Here is a 21,490-nt window from a genome sequence, read left to right as displayed (position 1 = left end):
CAAATGTACTAGTTATAACAAAATCGTTAAAACCTCAAATATATACCAAGTTATTGGTTAGTTTAAGCTATATAGGCAATGTGAAACATTTTGTCATAGTGGTATAAAGTAATTCTTAAAAAAAAATAAAATGTAAATCCTAATAACGCCAAAATCACTTAAAAATTTTTTGGAGTGTTTTAAGAGCGGTTATACACAACTATAGTAATATAGAGGATTAAGATGACGAGTTCTTTTTTTATCTTTTGTCCTAATGCGTTGCATCGGATATAGGACAACCGCCGAAACGTATTTATTTTTTTAAAGTTTTTCTCACTAGCTTTGGCGTAAAAATGTCATATTTATGTACGCTTTTAACACGGCGATGACAGTTTTACAAAACTACGATTTTTATGTTTTGTAATGGCCCGAGGAAACTACCCGGTTTGCGGTCTCGGAGTATAATGTAATGTATATGATTATCGGGGAAAACGGTTGAGGGGGAGTGTCTATATGCACTATACTTAGCGATATGCGATATTCCTCTAAATAAATAATTCGTAGTCTTTATGTGCAATCTACCACATTCTCAGAGATCTTTTTAACTTTAGAAATCTCTTGGTAAATCAAGGTTATAGATTGGTAACTAATACCATTATTACAAAGGCCAATCAGAATACGATAAAAATACACACGTCGTTGCTGTAACCTCGACTTTAACCTTTTTGTAGGAGTATAGAAAATACAATCTACAAGACAGCTTGATGAAAAAAAAAAAATATAAATACATAAAAAATGTTGATTCCGCACTACTGGGGCCAGACAACGATAAGTATAAACGATCATTGTGGCAATAACGAAAAAAAACGCGACCAGCATAATTTTTTTAAAGTATTGAATTTACTCTAGGATGATGTCTTCTAAGTCTATTATCACGTATAGATGTGCGCTTTCGACCGATTACGCTCGCCGAAACGTTTCGAATTGAAAACGTGTATCATAATATTATATATATAAAACTACGTACAGTAAATAATGGAAAAGGGACCTTAGAGTATGACTACATATTTGTAGGATAAATATCATATTATTTATTTCGAATGAAGAGTATTTTTTTTTTTTAAGGTACTTTCGGTCGATTTTTCTACTCGATAGCCTATCCTCAAAGTTACTATTATATTTTGCGAAACGTTAAAAACTCGTTATAAATAAAAAACGAAATTAAACCACTTACTAATATTTTCAAGGTTTTTGTTTATTCATAATACGTGCACAATCATTGTTATTGAAAGAAACATTTTTTTAAACTCGGGTTTAATATGTGTGACATTTTTGCGAAACAAGAATAGCGTGAATACATGAAATCAAAAATATTACTTAAAATTTATTTTTTATTTTTTTAAAAACCGACCGGAAAAATGAGCGCATTGCCATGGCCGTGTACTCACACATTTTTACATATCACTGATTGTTTACACTTACCACCACAAGTGAATACAAATAATAAATTATTGTACGCTCAGTTATGGTAAAATCGAGGAATGAACGGCTGCAAAAGTGGTATTTTATTATTTTATTTTTTATTGATCTTTTCATAACTATATTGCGTGCTTACGGAATCCACAAAAACTATAATTCCCTTGATAATTTATTCATTTTAATATTTACTTATGCGTCTGTTCTCATTTTTGAATTGTCGCCCGAGGTTTCGCACGGTGTCTGCATTTCATATATAGTGTATACTGTGTGTGTATAATAAATATTATACAGATTTCTAAATGAAAAGTATGAGCTTGCACACACATGTTAAGATTTATATTCTAATAATGCGATGTGCCTTAAGATAGTTTTTCTATGTTACTCGAATAGTTTTAAGTGAAACACAATTTTTAACCTTTGTCGCGTGAAAAAGACAATAAAAATGTATAGTAACTGTAAATGACATCACGCAGCATAGACGATGATAATAATCTAAAAACGAGAAATTAAATTTAAAATATGGACAGACAAGTCGAAAAATAGGTTAAGCTATCAAAATGAAAATTTTTATACAATATCGCAATAAAAATATCTATGCGTTTTATAATTATTTGATGATCAGATAATAATATGTTTTTAACAATATATTGAAAATAATAAATATCATATTTATTAATATTTTATCCACCATTCGTAAAATACATACTATATAAAATGCAATTTTATCAATTTTCAGTGATTTATTCATGATGGAAAGGAAAGTGGTATATTTGCCTTGAAAAGTTATAATATCCCGATATATTCGATTAAATTTATATTGGAAAAATTTTTAAAATATTGAAAATATTTAGTATTTTAAGAATTGTAATATCGGTAGTTATACTTAACAGTTTTAGAGTCAGATATTTTCGACTGTATTTTAAATTTCATTTCATTGGTATTACTATTGGATGTTGCATGATTAACTGTCTATTTATAAACATGTTATTCATTAATTATTTTTTAACATTTTATAGAGGATTATACAATTATTTCTTATATTTTGAACTCACTCAAAAATATTAGAAGGTCGTTAATGTGGTATTGTGAATTTTCATATAATTTGTATCGACATTATTAACAAAAAGACGTCGATTTACACAAATAGATGTTTCATTATTTATTGACAAACGATAATTGAAAAATATTATGCACGTTTTTGAAGTAATTTAAGCTTTTCTTAATTTTATTTGCGTTGGGATATGTTTTGTTCACAACCTTGTAAATTATTTTAGTCCTGATTTATTGAAATATGTGTTACGCGCACGTTTAGAATCATGTTAAAATTGTTCAGCTTTTATTACGAGCTTGAAAAACAAATAAAACAGCAATAGTACAATATGCATATATAATCTGATGTACACGGCCGTGGTCAGTATAGTATGTGGCACTATGACATAATAATATTATATTATATTTACTGCGTACCAAGAGAGGATGTTTTCAAAAGCGCATTAAAAATCCCAAACTAACCAGTGCTGGACTGACGTCTTATTATGATATATACACTGAAAGCTCTCGCGCGTTCGGGGTCGTTATCGCCTACAACAATGATGAATATTTATATGCTGGTCGTGCAGTGTACGCTATGTAATTTGATTTATGGGCTATCATAAAATATAAATTCATATTTTTGTTTCGGTTTTTTAATTAGTATGCTCCTCCCCAAAGAATGGATTTGACCTAACAAGTTATGGGCATTGCAGGCGAGACTTGATAACGCCGCGTAACGTATTATTGCTTTGTACATATTATACGTAGATAGTCGTATAATAATAATTGTGGTCTTATGTGTGATTATGTTGGAAGACTTGTAGTGGGAGTCATATTGGCATTTGTTATTTAATTATTATTATTTAGAACATGATTATTTTAAGAATAGTTTTTATTTCACGCTACTCTTATAATCTTTCTTTTTTTCTTTTAATAAATATGGAATTTTTAAATTTGATAGAGACTTTATAAACACTCTGTATATAATAATACATTCTAGACATGGCTAGTGAGAGAATATAAAAACGCTTCGGATGATTTGCGCTAGAGCTTTTTACGAGTTCCAGCGAGACGAATAATATAGATACTACAAACGTTTCAAATACAATAATATATATACAAAGGCGGGACCATGTCTCAATAGTGTGTGCTCTATGTAGTATAAATGGGCGTAGGTATATAGAACACGCGCGTTTGGCGCTGTGTAAAGAAAAATGTAAATATTTGTCTACATTCGGTTTGGCGTGTTCCGCGTGTGTTGTAGAAGTTAAAATCGTGTTATTAAACAAAGCTTATAAAAATAATACGTAACAACACGGCCGTAAAAATCGTAAATATAAAATAAAAATTTAATATGCTTTTGTCCGTAGAAGAAAAACGAATTTACTGTTCTAAGAAAGTGAATTATTAAAAGAACAATATAGCTGTAATATTATAGTTGTATATGCGTACACGCGTTATATACATATGTTTATACATATATGCGTAGATAATTTAAAATCATTAGTTTGTGTCACTTTTTTTTTCATCAGATGACCCAAACCAATATAATATTTAAAAGTACCTGCCATATAATGTAAGTGTGTGCGTAGATACGTAATAAAAAAAAACTATACTGTTATATCGAACTAAAAATATATAATTTATATTATATATACGTATGTATATATAACCAAGCTAATATTATTACGTATAATACTATTGTATTACATTTTGTACATTTCGGAAAGTTTAGGCCAACTTATAATAATCGTTACGTTGAGCTTAGGCAAATTTGAAAACCAGCTTAGATATAGTAATAACAACGGTTATATAATATAGTATAGCACTTCGATACAGAATTTCTGAACTCAAGCGAATAATATTACAGCAAAGGCTCGTGTATTATGTTGTTATGACGTGCCAAATTGTGTTCATGGCTTTTTACGTAATACGTTCACACGGCGGGTTTTAAGTGACATTCAGAAATTCGTGTACGTACACTATTATTGTATACATATATAAATAAATATATATTTACATTGTTGGCCAAGTCAACAAAATATTTAATATACTTTAAATAAAAAAAAACTTTCCATAACCCATGCGATTGATAAAAAAAAATTGCCATTATTCGTAGGTACGCATCAACGACAATATTTTTTTACAATAAATTGTTGTTAGTGGTTAAACTTAAAGGAAACTTTTTTAGTGAACCAAACACAACAGAAAAAAAAAATGTAAATAAATGAAAAATAATAAAACGACATGAGATTTTAAAGGTATATATACCAAGTCTATGGTCGGGGCAGCTCTCTCGCGTCTCATTAAATTCCTTGAAACATTTACAGAGCACAATAATGTTATTTACAATGAAAACTACTTATATAAATTAATGTATTTTTTAAATTTATATATATATATATATATAGATATATACGTATATATATTATATAAATATAAATATATATGTATGTATATACATATATATATATATCATATATAAATATCAAAACGAATTTTTCAAAACAAACATGATTTGTTTTAGATAAGTAAATATATTTATTTTACTATCTAACTAATTTTGAACACACCACACAGTAAAATTTTAAATTAAAAAAAAAGCAAACTGTTACCAATATATAAATTTCTTTTTTCTAAAAAAAATATAACAAAAAAAAATATATATATATTTATGAATAATTATATCAAACTTTATAACAATCTATACCTGTACTAAAAAGAAAAAAACACCCACATATCCGAGAAAATAAAACAAACACATTATATGATATATACACACATTCATATTGTAAATCTCTCTTCTTTATTAAATTGGATTAATAGGAAACTTATCACTTTACACGATACGAAACATATTAACGTTATGTATTATATAGTAATGTTTTGTTTATCAAATATAGATACGACAATGTCTGCTGTGGAAGCTGGATGGCATGTTAACTGTTAAATTTAGGTTTGATGTTTATAAAGAAAATTAAAAACAAAAATAATAATAACAATGACAACAAATAAACAAAAGTGAAAAATACGAAATAATAATAATGATAATGTAGTAAAAATATTTATCTCATTTTACTAATAAATAAGCGCAATGTTTTAAATTAAACTATTATACAGACAAAAATGTTCACTAACGACTTCTACTTACATTTTAATTAACTTAATTAAAATAAAATAAGGAAGGAAACAATAATATTATGTTACTGAAAATTACATCGCAAGCTATCTGATAATGCTAATTTATTATGTATTAATATTCTATAATTTATATATTATATTATATATATTATATATACTGCAGGCCATTAATTTCAATTTAATTGCAATAATGTATCATATGTATTTATAAAAAAAAAACAACAACATTTTAGAAAACATTTACTATAATATAAATTATGCAAAAAAAAAAAAAAAATTGAGTACTACTGAGTTTCCAAGTGACTCAAATTATTATGATAATATCGTCAACCATCAATATTCTATATAATTTCGTACTATATGGTAATGCTTAAGTTTATTATATTTTAATAATTGCTATCAAAAATGTGGGACGTAACGTCATGGCAACTGATTAATATCGTTAAATATTAAATAGAATATGGTTATGTGGTATGCCAAGTACCTCTACTCATAATCTACGCCAAGTCAGCGTTTTCCACTTGTAACGAATTGGCACCATCCGTTTCATAAATAAATCGAAAATTAAATATATATAATGTTATAAGAATTTAAACCGTATAAAAACAAAACTTGAATTGACGCGTTATACGCTGAACGCGGCAATAAAATTAAAACGAAAAATACCGACAAAATTCATCGAACTATATTGAAACTGATTACAACGTTCGCTCCGATTCATTCTCTTTTTACACTCGAATTCCTCACGATAACCTGACTCGACACAAGACCGTGTAATACTTATTTTATACGGCCTTAGGTATATAATAAATTTATTAAATTGTTCATTAGCGTGCACGACTTTATAATAATATTAAGTTGAATTGTGTTGGTTAAATATAATAATAATAATTATTACTGTACGATTAAAAAGTATAAAGATGATTATGTTACTTATATTTTAAAGATGATTCCAAATTATGGTGATGGTTTATTATGTAGTACCATAAAAAATATATTAAAAAAAAAAAAAAAAAAACATGCAGCACCCTGAAAAAATCCACCTGAGGGTCTGTGAGTACGTATACAAATCAATATGATGAGACATGGATGATAATTTGTGTACACATTAACTCGATATCGTTTGTTGACGTTAAATATTAATATATATATTAACATTAAACGTGTAGATGACTATATGGGTATTTGTATACATAAAAGCGAGTTGTGTGTGTGTTTTTATTTCGTTTGAGAGATGACAGTGTGCGCGGTTACAGTTGCGTACAGCGCGCCGGACAATTAATTATAGGTCATCTGAATTATGAGCCTACGGATCTCGGTGGTTAATGTTTTTTACCGTAACTGAGCTTGTTCCGGAGACGGCGATCGTCACCACGACGCACGTTCGTCGCGACGTGGGCGGACGCGGCTGTGAGCGCGCGTTTACGTGGGAAACGAGTTCGCCGAGATTTCATAGTTCGAAAGGAAAGAAGAGGAGTAAAAAGTAGTGAACGATCTCTTTGTGGATTTTCGTGCGCACCTAAATGACTACACAAGAATATTAATGGTTTCCACTCAGTTTTGGTTAAAAACCATTGTTTTTCACGTCACGTCGATCATAATGCAGATGGCGCTATATAGAACCAGTGCTCAGACGACAACAGCAACGGCAATACCGTCATAATCAACTTCAACGATAACAACAACAACAACAACAACAACAACAACAACATCATCATCATCAACAACGACACCATACCATCATACAATTATTGTTGTTATTATTATTATTAGGTATTATCATTATATCATTACATATATATTATGGCTGTTGTCGGTTTCGTATATCAACACTTACTTAGTCGTTTAATGAGGTTGATGAACGCTTGGTTGTTCGATCGGTTATGTCTCAGGTCCCTTTGGCTGTACTTGATGTTGGGCACGGACAAGAGTCGGGCGTCCCGCGACGACCCCGTGGTCAGGTTGCTCTGCTTGTCCAGAGACGTCCGTTTACGGTGGTCTTTGGTCGACCGCGGCGGTTTAATCGGCTTGCCGTCGCGGTCGAACAGCTTGAGTTCCGTTGGCCTGGTGGCCGCAGCCGAGGCGGCCGACTGGTCACCGGCCGCCGACTGCGCGCTACCGCCGTCCGGCCGCTGCTCTTGGCCATCGGTTTCGGTTATGATTTGAGGCAGACCGGCGGCAGCAGTGGTGGCGGTCGCGGAGACGACGCCGACGTTTCCGACTTCGTCGGTTTCCGGTGGTTGTTCACCGCCACCGCTGCCGTAGAACGTGGACGTCTTGCTCTTGGCTGGCGTCGCGATGAACGTGTTCTTCAGTCTCAGATCGACGCGACTCAGCTGTTTCTTCAGGCCTCGCCACGAGTGGCTGGTCCGACGTCCGTTCCCCTTGATCGGCGCTGGGGTGGCCGGTTCCGATGACGTTGCGACCGTCGGCGGCGTCGGCTGCTGCGGGGGCGGTTCTTCCGGTTCCTCGGGTTCCGGCGCGGCCGTCGGTATCAGGACGAGCGCCTCTTCCGCCCGCTCGGTCGTGTCGTCCGGCCAATCCGAGTTGACGGGATTCGGTGATATCTGGGTCGAGTACACGCCCACCGGGCTCAGGGCCAGTTTGCTGAGTTCTTCTAGTTCCTCGGCTTCGTCTTCGAGGCCCTTCAAACGTGGAAAGTTTTCAACTGCGTCCGACCGATCGCGTTATAGACGTGAATGATGGAAAACGACGTCGCGTGTACATTATATTATATCCCACCGTGTTTCACGTGGTTTAAGCGGACCGGGCGGATTGGTGAGCGGATGGGTGGACGTCGATCGATTAAACCACATAACCCTTTCCCGTCCGTCCACTCGCACTAGCCGCCCGACCACCCTCCCCGCACAAACATATTCGCGACGCCCGTCCAAACGTTTCTCGTTTCGTTTTCGCGAGTACTTGGATTTGTCGGTCGAAAAAAATTTAGTGTTTTGTAATCGTAAATCGTATTATATAATATTATTAGTGTAAAGTAGGTATGCGTGTTGTTATGTTCATCTGCACATATGATTCATAAGAAGAACATAAATACAACGGAATATTGGTATCCACTAATGGTTCGAAATATTAAGAAAAACAAGTTTTAAGTGTCTATTATGTCAAAATTCAATTTGTAATTCTAACTAGTTATAGATAGGTACATTAAATATATAATAAATACTATTATATCGTGGAGATTTATTACCTATTTTACGCCGTTATTTAATATCGTGTGTAGATAGTTAATATTTTATAAACGTTTTTATGATTACCACAGTTTAAATACTTTAATATAACACACATGGCCTGGAATGGTTACAAGATTTAATTGCTGGTCGATTAAATTCTAACTAATTTTAATTCGAGTTTTTATAGCTGATTTTAGTGAAAATTGATGTATATAATTTAGATTTACTATGACGAAGCTGTCATTATTATATACTATAATTTTATTATTTAAATCATCTCATGACAAAAGATTGCAGTGAAATATTTTTTGATCTCGTTAATTCGTAAAGACTGCGAAAATAGACAGATATCTATGTCATTTGTAAAATAAATATTCTCGAGTTTGAGGTTTTCCTCTCAATAGTACATAATTATTTTTATTTATACACTTTTATTATTATATCGCCATTAAGTTCAATAATTGTAAATTTGTTAAATCATGTAAGTAAAAACTGTAAGTATACATTTACCTATTAATTGAATAAAGTGATGTTTTTTTTTTTTATATAAAAAGGGATTATATTTTATAATTTAAAAAATACAAATTTTTTTAGCTAAATATTGTCAATCAGTACTGCGCATTTTACATTGTACAAAAACTGTTCAATACACGTATATATTATAGGTAAAAAAAATATGTGTTTTAAAGCTGTTCAATGTAAGACTAGAGAAATGAGTAAAATAAACTTTATTTGTTTTCTTTTTATATTTTTTTTTATTAATTCATGGAATCTAACGAAAAAAAGTGGAAACTAAATGAGCATAATTTTGCGAAAATATGTCACATAAAATTTAGTTAAAAAGTTTGAATAATTAATGTATTTTTTACACAGAAAGATAGATGAAAAAATATCGGTGGTTACAAAACTTTTAATATTAATTCAAGTCAACAGACTCGTGCAAAAAATTACTTCTGACATGAAACTCTGGAAAATATTACGTTTAAGGATACGTGTAGTATAGAGAAGTTTTTTTTATAGAATATATATTATAAATACATTTTTTTATAATCACAGAGATTCAAACTTGGATAGAGCAGTTTGCATTATACGTGAGTAGTTTTGAAATGTTGTAGCAATTTTTATTGCGGAAAATGAAACATAAATGGAAATGCATTAATATAATTTTTTTTTTTTTTTGTACATATCGGGTTAAATGATGAGTCATTTAATATATTATAGTGCAAGAAATGGACGAAATATTAGTATAGGTAGAATAATTTCTTATTATATACCTACATTATAATATATAAATATTAAATATGCTACGAGTTAAGAGCTTCACGTCTTTTAAATTTCACTGTAAATTCTATACAGTATGTTTTGAATATTTTTTCCCAGTAATATTTATTGCGCGGCTGTCACTTCTCAAGCTGATTATACCGAAACCACTAGACGAAAACTTCCTACTTGTTTTCTAGAAGCGGTGACTTTGTATTAAAACAAAATTGAATTAATCACAACTTGTTAGACGATAATGTTCTTATCGATATTCTTAACTCGTCTCGCATTACACTGTAACCGCCCTTGTGCAAAATTAATTTTATGTAAAAATAAATAGTTCTATGCGGATAATCGAAAATGTTCAATCATGATTGACAGTTTTGACGTTAATGATGATAGATTAAGCAAAAACAAAATAATAATCATAATAATAAAAAAAATTAAAAAAAAAATTAAAAAAAAAAAGACATTAAAAAAAAAAAAGACTGTGTGTTGTGTTCATCATTATTATTATTATTATTATAAATCTACGATAATGTCCTACCTGTCAGTATACAGGGCGCAGGGGTCACCGTACACAAATTGTTTATATTATGTAAAAACCGCGTACTTCGTAAAGATAAAAATATCAATATACGACAAGATATTTTTTGAAAGATAATATTATATCAGTAACAGTTCTTCACGACTAGGCACGTGTACAATGCCTAAACGTAGTATTATTATTATTATCATTGTCATGTATCACAAATGTCAGTATTAAATATCTGTCGACACGCATGTAGGTGTGCCTCAGGATCACCCTGTATACACCTATATAGAAAACCTCGAAACGTTCGGAATGATATCTTGAAAACTTTTTATTGTGATAAATGTAATATAATGTATGTTTAATGTTTATATGTGTATACTGTATAGGTGTATAAGTATAGTGCGACATCGCGTAAGGTATTTAATGTTCGTCTGCTGGAAAATTACGCCAAAGCCCGGCGGACTTGAAATATTGTCGGCAAAGTGTATTTTACATAAATTTATATAATAGGTATAACATTAGGAAGACATCTGTTGGTGTTTTCGTTAAGACGGAATTGCGTTCGAATCGAATGCCCTAGGTAAATATTATCTATAATTCATTTTCTTCGATACAGTGCGCTTTATTTTATTTGTTGTTTGTGCAAGACGGAAAAATTGAATCGAAGCAAAAATATATTACCTGATCGATACTGGGGGATCGGCATCGTTCGCCGTCGCTGGTCTCGCTCAAAGCGGTTGTTCGTTTCGGCGACCTGGGAGCTCTTTGGTACGGGTCCGCACTGCCGTACATGTCGGCAGTGCTGATATTTAGGAGAACACATTTTTGTATAAAGTCTACTATCACAATACCATTATCCAAACCGTAGGCGAGCCTGTAAAAAAGCGATGACATAATATTATATAGGTATACTTATAGAACGGCACTTCTATCATAAATCAGGCGAAATCAAACGAAATTCTAGGCATTTTTCAATTATTATTATTTCTAAACGTTAAAAAATATAATATTTTACGTTCTTCCGAGATTAGTAGTATTTTTTTTTTTTTTTTTTACAATTTAAATACTTTCTTACTCTATGTAAGATAATGCCTGGTTCAACAAGATAGAAGAATCACCATAATATGTCGAAAATAACAAAAACAGGTGGTAATTATAAAATGCTGGTGTATATTATTATATTTTACATCGATACTATACAGAGTGATTAGCCATGAATGCTTAACCTTCGTTTTTTTTTTTTTAACGATAGATTTATTTAAAAGATTATATTTGCAACTATTTAGATAATTTATACATTTTAAGAAATGTCCTATGGCAAAACAAACTTATTTTTTTTTAAACAAAAATCAATCTTTTTTTATATAAATTATTGCGCAGATGATTTAAAATTCAAACGAGTAGTTTCTGCATAACTATATTACGTATATACCAGATTTATTGACATTTTAGAAAATTTCTGTAATTTATTAGGCAATGTTATTGTTACTTACGTGATGTTTATTGTAGTTATGTGCAGACTCAAGCGTTTTATAAATCTATGTACTAATCAGAGTAGTGCAAAATTTTACCTAGATAATTATTCGAATAAATATGTATTTTAATCATTTTTTTTTTTATAATTATTCGATTAAAAATATATTCGATTAATTTCAAAACATAATACAAATATAAAATATGTATTATAGAATGGTTATAATTATTTTAGTAAGTCGACTTGTATGCAGTATGTACCTCATTAATAATATTATGTATCAATTTCGAAGATGTTATTATTGTGCCTAATACAGAATTGTGTAAAATTTTATTTAGATAAAATTACGTTCAAATAACGTCCTATTCTGGTACCAACTATGTGTAAGTGTACAAGTGTTATAAAATAATATACTACCAATATTACCAGTATACCTAGTTTTTGATATGACATACCGATGATAAAATTGACTCTTTAAAATTTGAGAAATAAATAAAAACAAAAAACGAGAAAACTGAAGATAAATAACTGAATGGCATGTACTAGTAACTTAGTACTTTTTATAGAAAACAAATATAATAATTAAATAATTTAAATTAACTATAATTAATAAATATATATTTAATCGATCTACGAAAACTAGATATTTTTAATCATATGCAAAAATATTTCAACGAGAAAATAATAATGAATAATACTACTTAGTACTTTTATTAATTTTTAATTCGATAATATTATGTATCAGCATTTTGTTTTAATATTAATTACAAATAGATAGTAATCATAATTTTCTAAATATCAACATTTCTGGTATCACACGAGTACATGAATATATACATGAATACTTTTACAAATTATAAAATTTTTATAGATCAATATTAGTTATTTTATTATTTTTACTTTCATAACCTTTATCATATTTCCAATGCATTTTCATGAACCTATAATACTACTAGGTACACAATGTTAAATAACTCAAAATATTATTCTTTCAAATTCTTGTACAGATATATAAAAATTCAAAACCATAACTATTAGTTTCATAATTTACAATATAAAAATATCGGTTTAAATTTAAAACAAGAGTTTATATCGTTACATGATATCTCTGAATACAAATTTTAATATTTTAAAGTATGACATTTAAATATATTTAACAGTTCTGAAAACCAGAATTTAAATTAATCAAGTATTAAATCGAAAAATGGGGGTGGTGTTTGGTAAATCACTCTGTACAATACGTCTGCAATGGTGAACACAAAATGTTTGTCGAATGGGTATGGGGCGTATAAAGCTCTCTAGATTATTCACTCCATGATCCTATCTTGTCTAGCAATACAAATCCAATGCGATTTATCGTATCTACTCGTACAGTATATAATACTGACCATCGATATATAGCATATTTATAATTACTTTGTAACTATTACAAAATATAATATTATATGACCTAGATGTCAAAACGCCTAACCTCTGGTCATTTTAAGTGGTGTCAGTCAAACGATATGATGGTCATATCATTTTTCCCGTGGTCTGTACCACTGGTTAACTGGACATTACTATTTTGGACCGAAAAAGATAATCTCTTCTAAGTCAAAAAATGTCTATGAAAATTTATAGCAGTTTTTTTTTAACTGTTTATTTTTAAGAGTATCTATAAAATAACCACACCTTCTGTTCGATAAAATAAAAATAATTAATTAAATATATATATATATTTGTTTTTTAAATCAACAACATATAACTTATTGCGCTTTAATATTTTTACAAATAACAAATATATTATTTACGATATTAAAGTCGAATATTTAAAAGAATAATTTAAATCATTAATAACATTATATCCGCGGAGATTCTTTTCATGGTACCTATATTATATTAGGTATCATAATTATGGAAAATACGAATAGTTGATCTATGGTTTTCCATCATCGCCAAATAAAGATTACGCGCCAACCCAACTAGGTCGGCGTGACAATATCATAATAATATTATGTACCGGGTTATATATAATGTATGTACTCACAGTCCATACGATGAATTAACTGTGAGGGCGGTAATCTGACCGGGTGGTTCGCCGTTGGTGGAAGGCGTGACGCACGCCAGACATGCCTGGAAGCCGGGTGGTTTCTTTTGAGGCCCGGCCCGGACCTTAACTAGCGCAGAACTATCGTCGGATGCGCCTGACGGTTTCGATGGCGCTTCTTCCGGTGAGCTCTCGGTGGCCTCGTCCAGACTCTCCGAGTATATCGGTATCTCGAGCGTCTGCAAAATACAACCACAATAATGAAGATATTATGCTGTAGTAAATAGTGTCATTAACAAAGGAGACCTAATCATCTGGTTCAGTGACTTAGAGATAATACTGTAACAGTTTTAAAAGCGAGATCCACAGGCAATTGAAAAAAAAATTTAAAAAAAAATATACGTCAATTTCCAAAAATTGTTCACAAACGGTAGTATAGTTATGAGTAGAACTAGGATTTTGATGACTTTTGCATTTTTTTCTCTAAGTGTTATATAGTTCTAATCAAAAACTAAAACAGTTTCGTTATATAACAATTTAGAACGTGTAATTTTTACAAATATTTCGTTAATTATGTGTATTTAAACTCATTTTTGTTAATTTTAACTTTTTTTTAAATATGTTGTGTAGGTAAAATCTCAATTACCTACTCTAGTTCATTGATATTAAAAAAGTAATATAATTAATTATCAACTCAAATTTGAATACATTTGTTTAGTTTTCTTCTTAAAACAAATTTTTATTTATTTTGTGTAATATAAAAAATTATTAAATAATAATTAATAGCAATAATATTTATTTTAAAATTAAATTTTTTTCGCTCACCTAAATACATTTTTTGATCATCTTTAAGTTCATTTTTTTTAGATTTTTTAGGTCTTTATGCATATTTTTTTTTTTTTTAGGTCATTTAAATCCTAGTTATAGTTATAAGATTGGTATAACCATTGTGCTTGTTTGATTAAATCGCCTCCAGTTATACCAAATAGGATTTTTTGTCTAAAACATTTAATCTGGAAATGGACTATAAACGCAATTTTTATAATAATTTGTTATGTATGAAAAAATCATGACTGTTAATGTTAGTGTATTGTAGCTGCTACGTAATACATAAAATTAACATCATCGGAACCCGAATTTCATACTATTTTATGTTTTAATGAAATAGGCTCAATATTTTTCGATCACACACGATTTTAGTGTCGAAACTTTTTATACCATTTTTAGAGTTATTGATAATGTTTTTAAACTTTTTTCCACTTCTCAGGTGATTAACAGTTATAAAAATAAAATTGAAACGTAATTTAGTTTTAAATATAAAACTTAATATTTTTGGATTATTACATCACGTAATTGCACTATATTTTTCACTCGATTCTAACACAGTATACAATCAACTTGATTCTGAAACGGAATAGTCTTGAAATTATCTTAACCATTGAGTCAGCGTGCTATACGTCAATATTCAAATTACAAATATAGGAACATAATGGTTACAAATGTATTTATTGTTTAACAATTATTTGTTGGTTTTTTTATAAAGCATTTTGCAAATACCAGAGATATCATGATTTTACATATTATTATGATAATAATTCACATCACGGATCATGATATTAAAGAGATCAATACAATACTATAATTGATAAAATTGGCATTCCTATAGTCGACCGATGAACTGTGTCCGGGTCGTACGTGATTATTTATTACCCACATGTATTATTATAAAAATCGAGGGGAAAAGTCAACATTTGTTTAAGCTATATTAATTTTTTATATATCTCCCGTGGGTCTGAGATAAAATTGCTTACATTAAAATGCAATTGAATTTATTAAAAATTAAAAATATTAGGTGTTATTTTTACGGTTCTCGGTCTTTATTATTTTATTTAAATATTAAAAAATTGTCATAAAAAGAAAGAAACTTCAGTATTAAAAATGTATATGTTAATAGTTAAAAGTTTAAATCCATAAGTAAATAATTATAGTCGAATTGTACAAACTATTACATCCGAAATTACAAGCGCCTAAAATTACATTAACGACATTTTAAATTAACTCAAATGGCAAGACAATATTAAGAAAACTTTCATATTTTAGAAAATTGTATAGAAAATAAAGTATCGTAAATGAACATTAAATATAAATAAATATAAAAATTAATAATTAAATTATTGTTTTGTATATCGTTACATGTTGTAATTCAAAAAATTAAAAACACATAGATATGAAAATTGTATTTTTAATTTGGTAATTAATTGACTATTATCATTAAACAGAAAATAACAATAAGCAAAGTCAATTTGTAGAAGGAAGATTATTACTATACGGGATAATTTAATAAGCATGTTTATTTTTTTTATTATTTAATAATGCAGTTATTGAAAACTTGATTTTTGTAATTTTTAAAAAATTATTTAGCAGATAATTATTCTGAAGAATTTGATGTGTCAAAATCAAAATTTAAACATGTAGTTTTTAAATTATAATTCAATTGTGTGTATTATATAGAATGTTAAGTTTATAATAATGAGTTTAAAATATATATAGGAGTTATGGTGATTTAAAAATGTTAAAAATTAATAATAATTTATCAAAATTTATTATTTGTAAAAATGGTGAATCTAAATTAAAATCGATATTTGATCCAATATTAAATCTATTTTATAATTTCAAAAATAAAAAAATAAAAATAAATTAAATTAAGGACTATTAAACTTAAAATAAATAACAAAGAAAGTATTGATTTAAATTTTGAATTAAGTAAAACGAATTTTTTAAAATACGTATCCAATTATTTATAAAAATGAGGTTTTTATTTAATATTAAATAAAAAAATGAGTGGTAATCATCATGCTAAAAAGCAGTGTTTATTATTACTTTAGAAAAATAATTTCTAATAAAACCTTATTTTTAAGTGAACATTTACGTCCTTATTACTTTTTATAATAATCATATTCTATTAATTCATAGAAATAAAATTAATTATATAAAATATTAGCATTTTTGATTAATTCAATCATAATAAGTGTTAATTAAAGACACGTCAACTGTCAAATAAAATAATTTGTAGAATATTAAAAATATGGCAGTCATTATTATTACAAAACTATGATAAAAAATGTTTAACATTGTTCAAAAATAAAACAATAAACGAGTATATAAACAACTAAAAAAAAAAATATTTGACTATAAAAAATAAATTGATTTTTTATTAATGAAATTAAGCCAAACGTTCCAAAAAGACCCATAATATCTAAATTTTTAAAATGAAACTTATTCTATATTTTTTTATTTATTTCTGAAACTTATTTGTAAGACTGTAATTGCTTATAACTGTAATTCAAACATGTATAATGTAGTTAAAAATCAATAATATCAGTTATAGTTTAATATAGTTTAAAAATTACTTAAAGTAGTACAACTATGATTTATTTAAATGTATTATTTTTGTTTATTAAAAAAAGATAAAAAAATAACTTTTATAATTAAGAAAATGCAAGTATTTTTTTCATTAATAATATATAATATATAATTTATTTAAATTAATGTTTACTGATACAAAATGCATGTTTAATTGTTTACCTTTCTCCAAAATAAATATAATATTTCATTAAATTATAAAAAGGTATTAATTTTGATTAAAAATATTATTGAATAATATTTAGATAAAAGAAGTGTAGCATTTATAATATATTTTACTCGACTGGTCACTGTTCATGTTAGTATATTCAATTTTATATATTTTCTTTAATAAAATCAATTTGTTTAAATAGTATTCTAATGAAATACGGTATATATTTTTTAAACATATTATTTTCTAATATAAAATAAATATCACTATAATACTTAAATTAAGAATGTTTACCAAAAAAAAAATCTTGAAATGTAGGCCTGTGTACAATACGGTTCTACTGATATACATATACAGATTAGAAATCACTTGAAATGTTCAACAACTCAGACAAAAAGGATCAATATGAACTATTTTAAGAGTTAAAGAGTAAAATATGTTATAGTAACACGTAGATACTGTATATGTATATGTATAAATCATTATTATCGACGATTTTTAAAGTTCTACTAAACAATATATTTACCATATAACAACGCGTACCTATATAAACAACACACATATACTATATAACAGAATTATTGCACTTAAATCTGATATATAGCTTTATACAAATATCCGGTTCAGGTCTTTCCTTATTTGCATATAGTATATATTCTCTACCCTATTAGCTCTGTATACACTGTTTATATTCTTCAAGCAAACATAATATATAACGTACACTCGACTACAGTCTATATTTGGTACTACTGTGTTTAGTTGATGATCCACAATGTTATGCAGTATTTATGGTTTATATATTTAGATAGTAAATATGTGATTAAAAAAAACTTAACGCCTTTGCATTGCTATATAAAAACGATTTAATCACGATTGATATTTAAAAACGTTTTCGATACCTGCATTTTATTACGTAGGCTAGTCACCTAGGTGTGCCGTGGCGTATCTAAGTATATTTTAGGGACTTCATGTATAAATAAGTATAACGTATGTATTATAAAGCGGGATTATTACTGTATACCTACCATGTATTTATTTTATTATAAAATAAAACGATTATATTACCGTAGTTTCGAACGTGGACTCAAGTTTGCGGAATTTGAATAGCACGACGTAAGACGAAATGCCGGCAACGGCTAATTTTCTGCTCTCCGGACAGAATGACAACAATTGCACAGAAAATTGATCTTCATCACCACCTTCTGGTGATTTTGACCTCGCCTTTTCGAACACTTTGGCAGTTTTTAGTTTGTACAATATTTGTAGACTGCCCGCACTTGCATCCCAAAACCGAACGCTACCGTCCGTGTGTCTGTAATAATTGGATCACAAATAATTAGCTGCAGTGTATATAATAAAAACTCAAATAATGTGCATAACTATTGATAAAAATAATATTATAATAAGTAAATTATGATTCGTTAGACCCATATTACAATTATTTCAGTTACAAAATAAATTGGCATTTATTAATTAGAATCTTCCTTAAATTTAGGAAGTAAATGGTTTAAAACTTTAAAAGTCATTTAAAAAGTGCTTTTTCATTTAAATTTATCAGCCACTTGGTAGAATAATAATTTAAAATACATTTTAATTTGTCAATCTATTCTTCTCACAAATACCGCGACGAGCTGTTGAACTTTTTAAACTAACTTCTAAACATGATATTATTATTATTATTTTTATTATAAAGTTCTATGAAGAAGTTTAAAATTGTCGTGAATTCTTATTTTTTTATTAAATACGATCCATTTATTGCAACATTTTTTTTTCATGATACTAAACAAACATTTTTATTAGACATTCTTTAAGTTTTGAGTAATCCGATAAGCTTAGTTTGTTATTCAATCGCTCTAAAATAATCACAACAGTAGCTAAAATAACCACGCATAATCGGATTATTTAGCCGTTCATTTTCCAAGGAAAAATCGAGATATCAAAGGTCAAAATAAATTTATTACTTTATAATATCAAAAAATAAATAAAAATGAGTTTAATAAATAAATAATTAATAAATTATGATGATTTTTATAGAATAAATAATGTTTAAATCGTATCTTCAAAACATTCGAGTTGTTACAATTCTCGATTGTTTTATAATTTTTTAGTTAGTAGTATAGTCTGTGTGAAATCTATTTATACATCAATAATAAGAGTTATTTTAACATAAATATTATACTCCGGCACAATAATGAAACACATTATAAAAACAATAATTTTTTAAAATATAAAATATTATATAATACGCATTCTTACGTCAGTCGCTATATGATATCTTTCAATTTTTTTTTATTTTTCTTTAGCTCCTTTAAAATATGAACGATTCCTTGGAGCTCATTTAATTTCTTTAGAATTTAAAAAGATAACAATAGATTAGGCTTTGTTCTATTGTTATTTATATACTCATATAGAATCGATAAAATTAATTTAATTTTTTTTTCAACATTATTCAAATAAGTACGATCGCAATGTACATTTCTTATGCACAAAAAAAGTACAATATTTTATTAATAAAGCCTAATGTTACTTATACTATAACAAACTAAAAACACCGTCGTCGAGCGTATTATAAACATTTAGTTAATTACCATAACCATCAATATAAAGTATAAACAGTAAAAGTTACGCAATGTAATAACTAATAACGTCTTGGACTACTCACCCGGTGAGAATAATCTCGTTGTAGCTGCAGGATGTTGGGCTCCACTCTCCGCCAGCAATGGGCCACTTATTCTCGCTGTAGCCTGTCCGTTTGGATGCGGATCTCGAGCCTACCGAATAGAATGCCGGTATCAGGTCCGATGGACAATCAGCTATGTAATGGACGCATGAAACGGGTGACTCGTGAATGTCCATCGGATGTGGGTTCTCGAAACACGGGTATCCCGAACTAAGGAGATCGATCAGCACCAGGTCGTTTTGCATGAGCACCGCTACGGCGTACGGTTCTTGAACATCTAACATGACGGAAACCGAAACGATTAGTGATTAATAACTGATAAAGCCAAGATGATGAGGTAAGTACATGGTGATTATGTTATGGTAATACGTTTGAAGGTACAGATTATGACATAGAATTAGTAATCATATGTATAAAAAGATATTTATAACAATCCAGATGGAATTTCGTCAGCAACGTATAGTAAGCATAATCGATAGGTGTTAAGATATATTGATCTTGCTAATTTATAAATGGCTATTTGTCAAAATTTATTCAAACTTAACCTCCTTTTAGGACTATCTTAAATAAAGTTTTCTCTTAGTTATAATTTATTAATTTGTAATTCTTCTAAGTACTTGTTACTTATTTATTTAAATTGATTTTTATAGTTTTTGACTACTACTAATAAGAAACAAATCATATTACAATGAAATATAAATAATGAATTTAAAATTAAATAAACAATAAAAACTTTATATAATTGATTGTACCTAATACTAATTTTAATTTCAGTCAATAATTTAATTAACTTATATTAGTAATTATTCATTTTTATTTTTAAATATTATGATTTTGAATATTGTAATAGGTGTATATATATTTTAAATGATTAAACATTTCCCTGTTTCTCAATAAATATCAAACATCAAGGACTCTTCAAGTAGTATGATATAGTACCTATATTAGTATATTATGAAATATATTTCTTAAAAATAGATGAGATACACATTGAATATAACAATATTATTATGTATACAACACAGCAATACAAAAGCAGTGTTCACTGGGTGTAAACAATTACACAATCTTCGAATCATTATAAATATTATTTTTCTTTTTTAAGTATAATTCACTGAT

The 21,490-nt window shown here is 28.5% G+C and overlaps 1 protein-coding gene across 4 annotated transcripts in view; it reads right to left on the bottom strand.

Annotated features, from left to right (window-relative positions):
* Positions 1-21,490, bottom strand: part of LOC112597010 (syntaxin-binding protein 5) — a 136,200-nt gene that overhangs the window by 19,720 nt on the left and 94,990 nt on the right. For 2 of the 4 annotated variants that reach the window (XM_025342909.1, XM_025342910.1), the window contains exons 9-13: positions 20,354-20,648; positions 18,757-19,003; positions 14,118-14,356; positions 11,299-11,491; positions 7,469-8,276 (exon numbers count right to left, since the gene is read on the bottom strand). In XM_025342909.1, coding sequence (XP_025198694.1) covers positions 7,469-8,276; positions 11,299-11,491; positions 14,118-14,356; positions 18,757-19,003; positions 20,354-20,648 — 1,782 coding nt within the window. Of the gene's footprint in view, positions 1-4,761; positions 4,805-7,468; positions 8,277-11,298; positions 11,492-14,117; positions 14,357-18,756; positions 19,004-20,353; positions 20,649-21,490 lie in introns of all 4 variants that reach the window. The other 2 variants (XM_025342912.1, XM_025342911.1) reach the window with 2 other exon arrangements.

Source organism: Melanaphis sacchari, unplaced genomic scaffold, assembly GCF_002803265.2.
Source record: "Melanaphis sacchari strain LSU unplaced genomic scaffold, SCAv2.0 Contig36_pilon_pilon, whole genome shotgun sequence".
Classification (NCBI taxonomy): domain Eukaryota; kingdom Metazoa; phylum Arthropoda; class Insecta; order Hemiptera; family Aphididae; genus Melanaphis; species Melanaphis sacchari.
The sequence above is the reverse complement of the archived record's forward strand: the minus strand, read 5'-3'. Positions and strand labels throughout refer to the sequence as shown.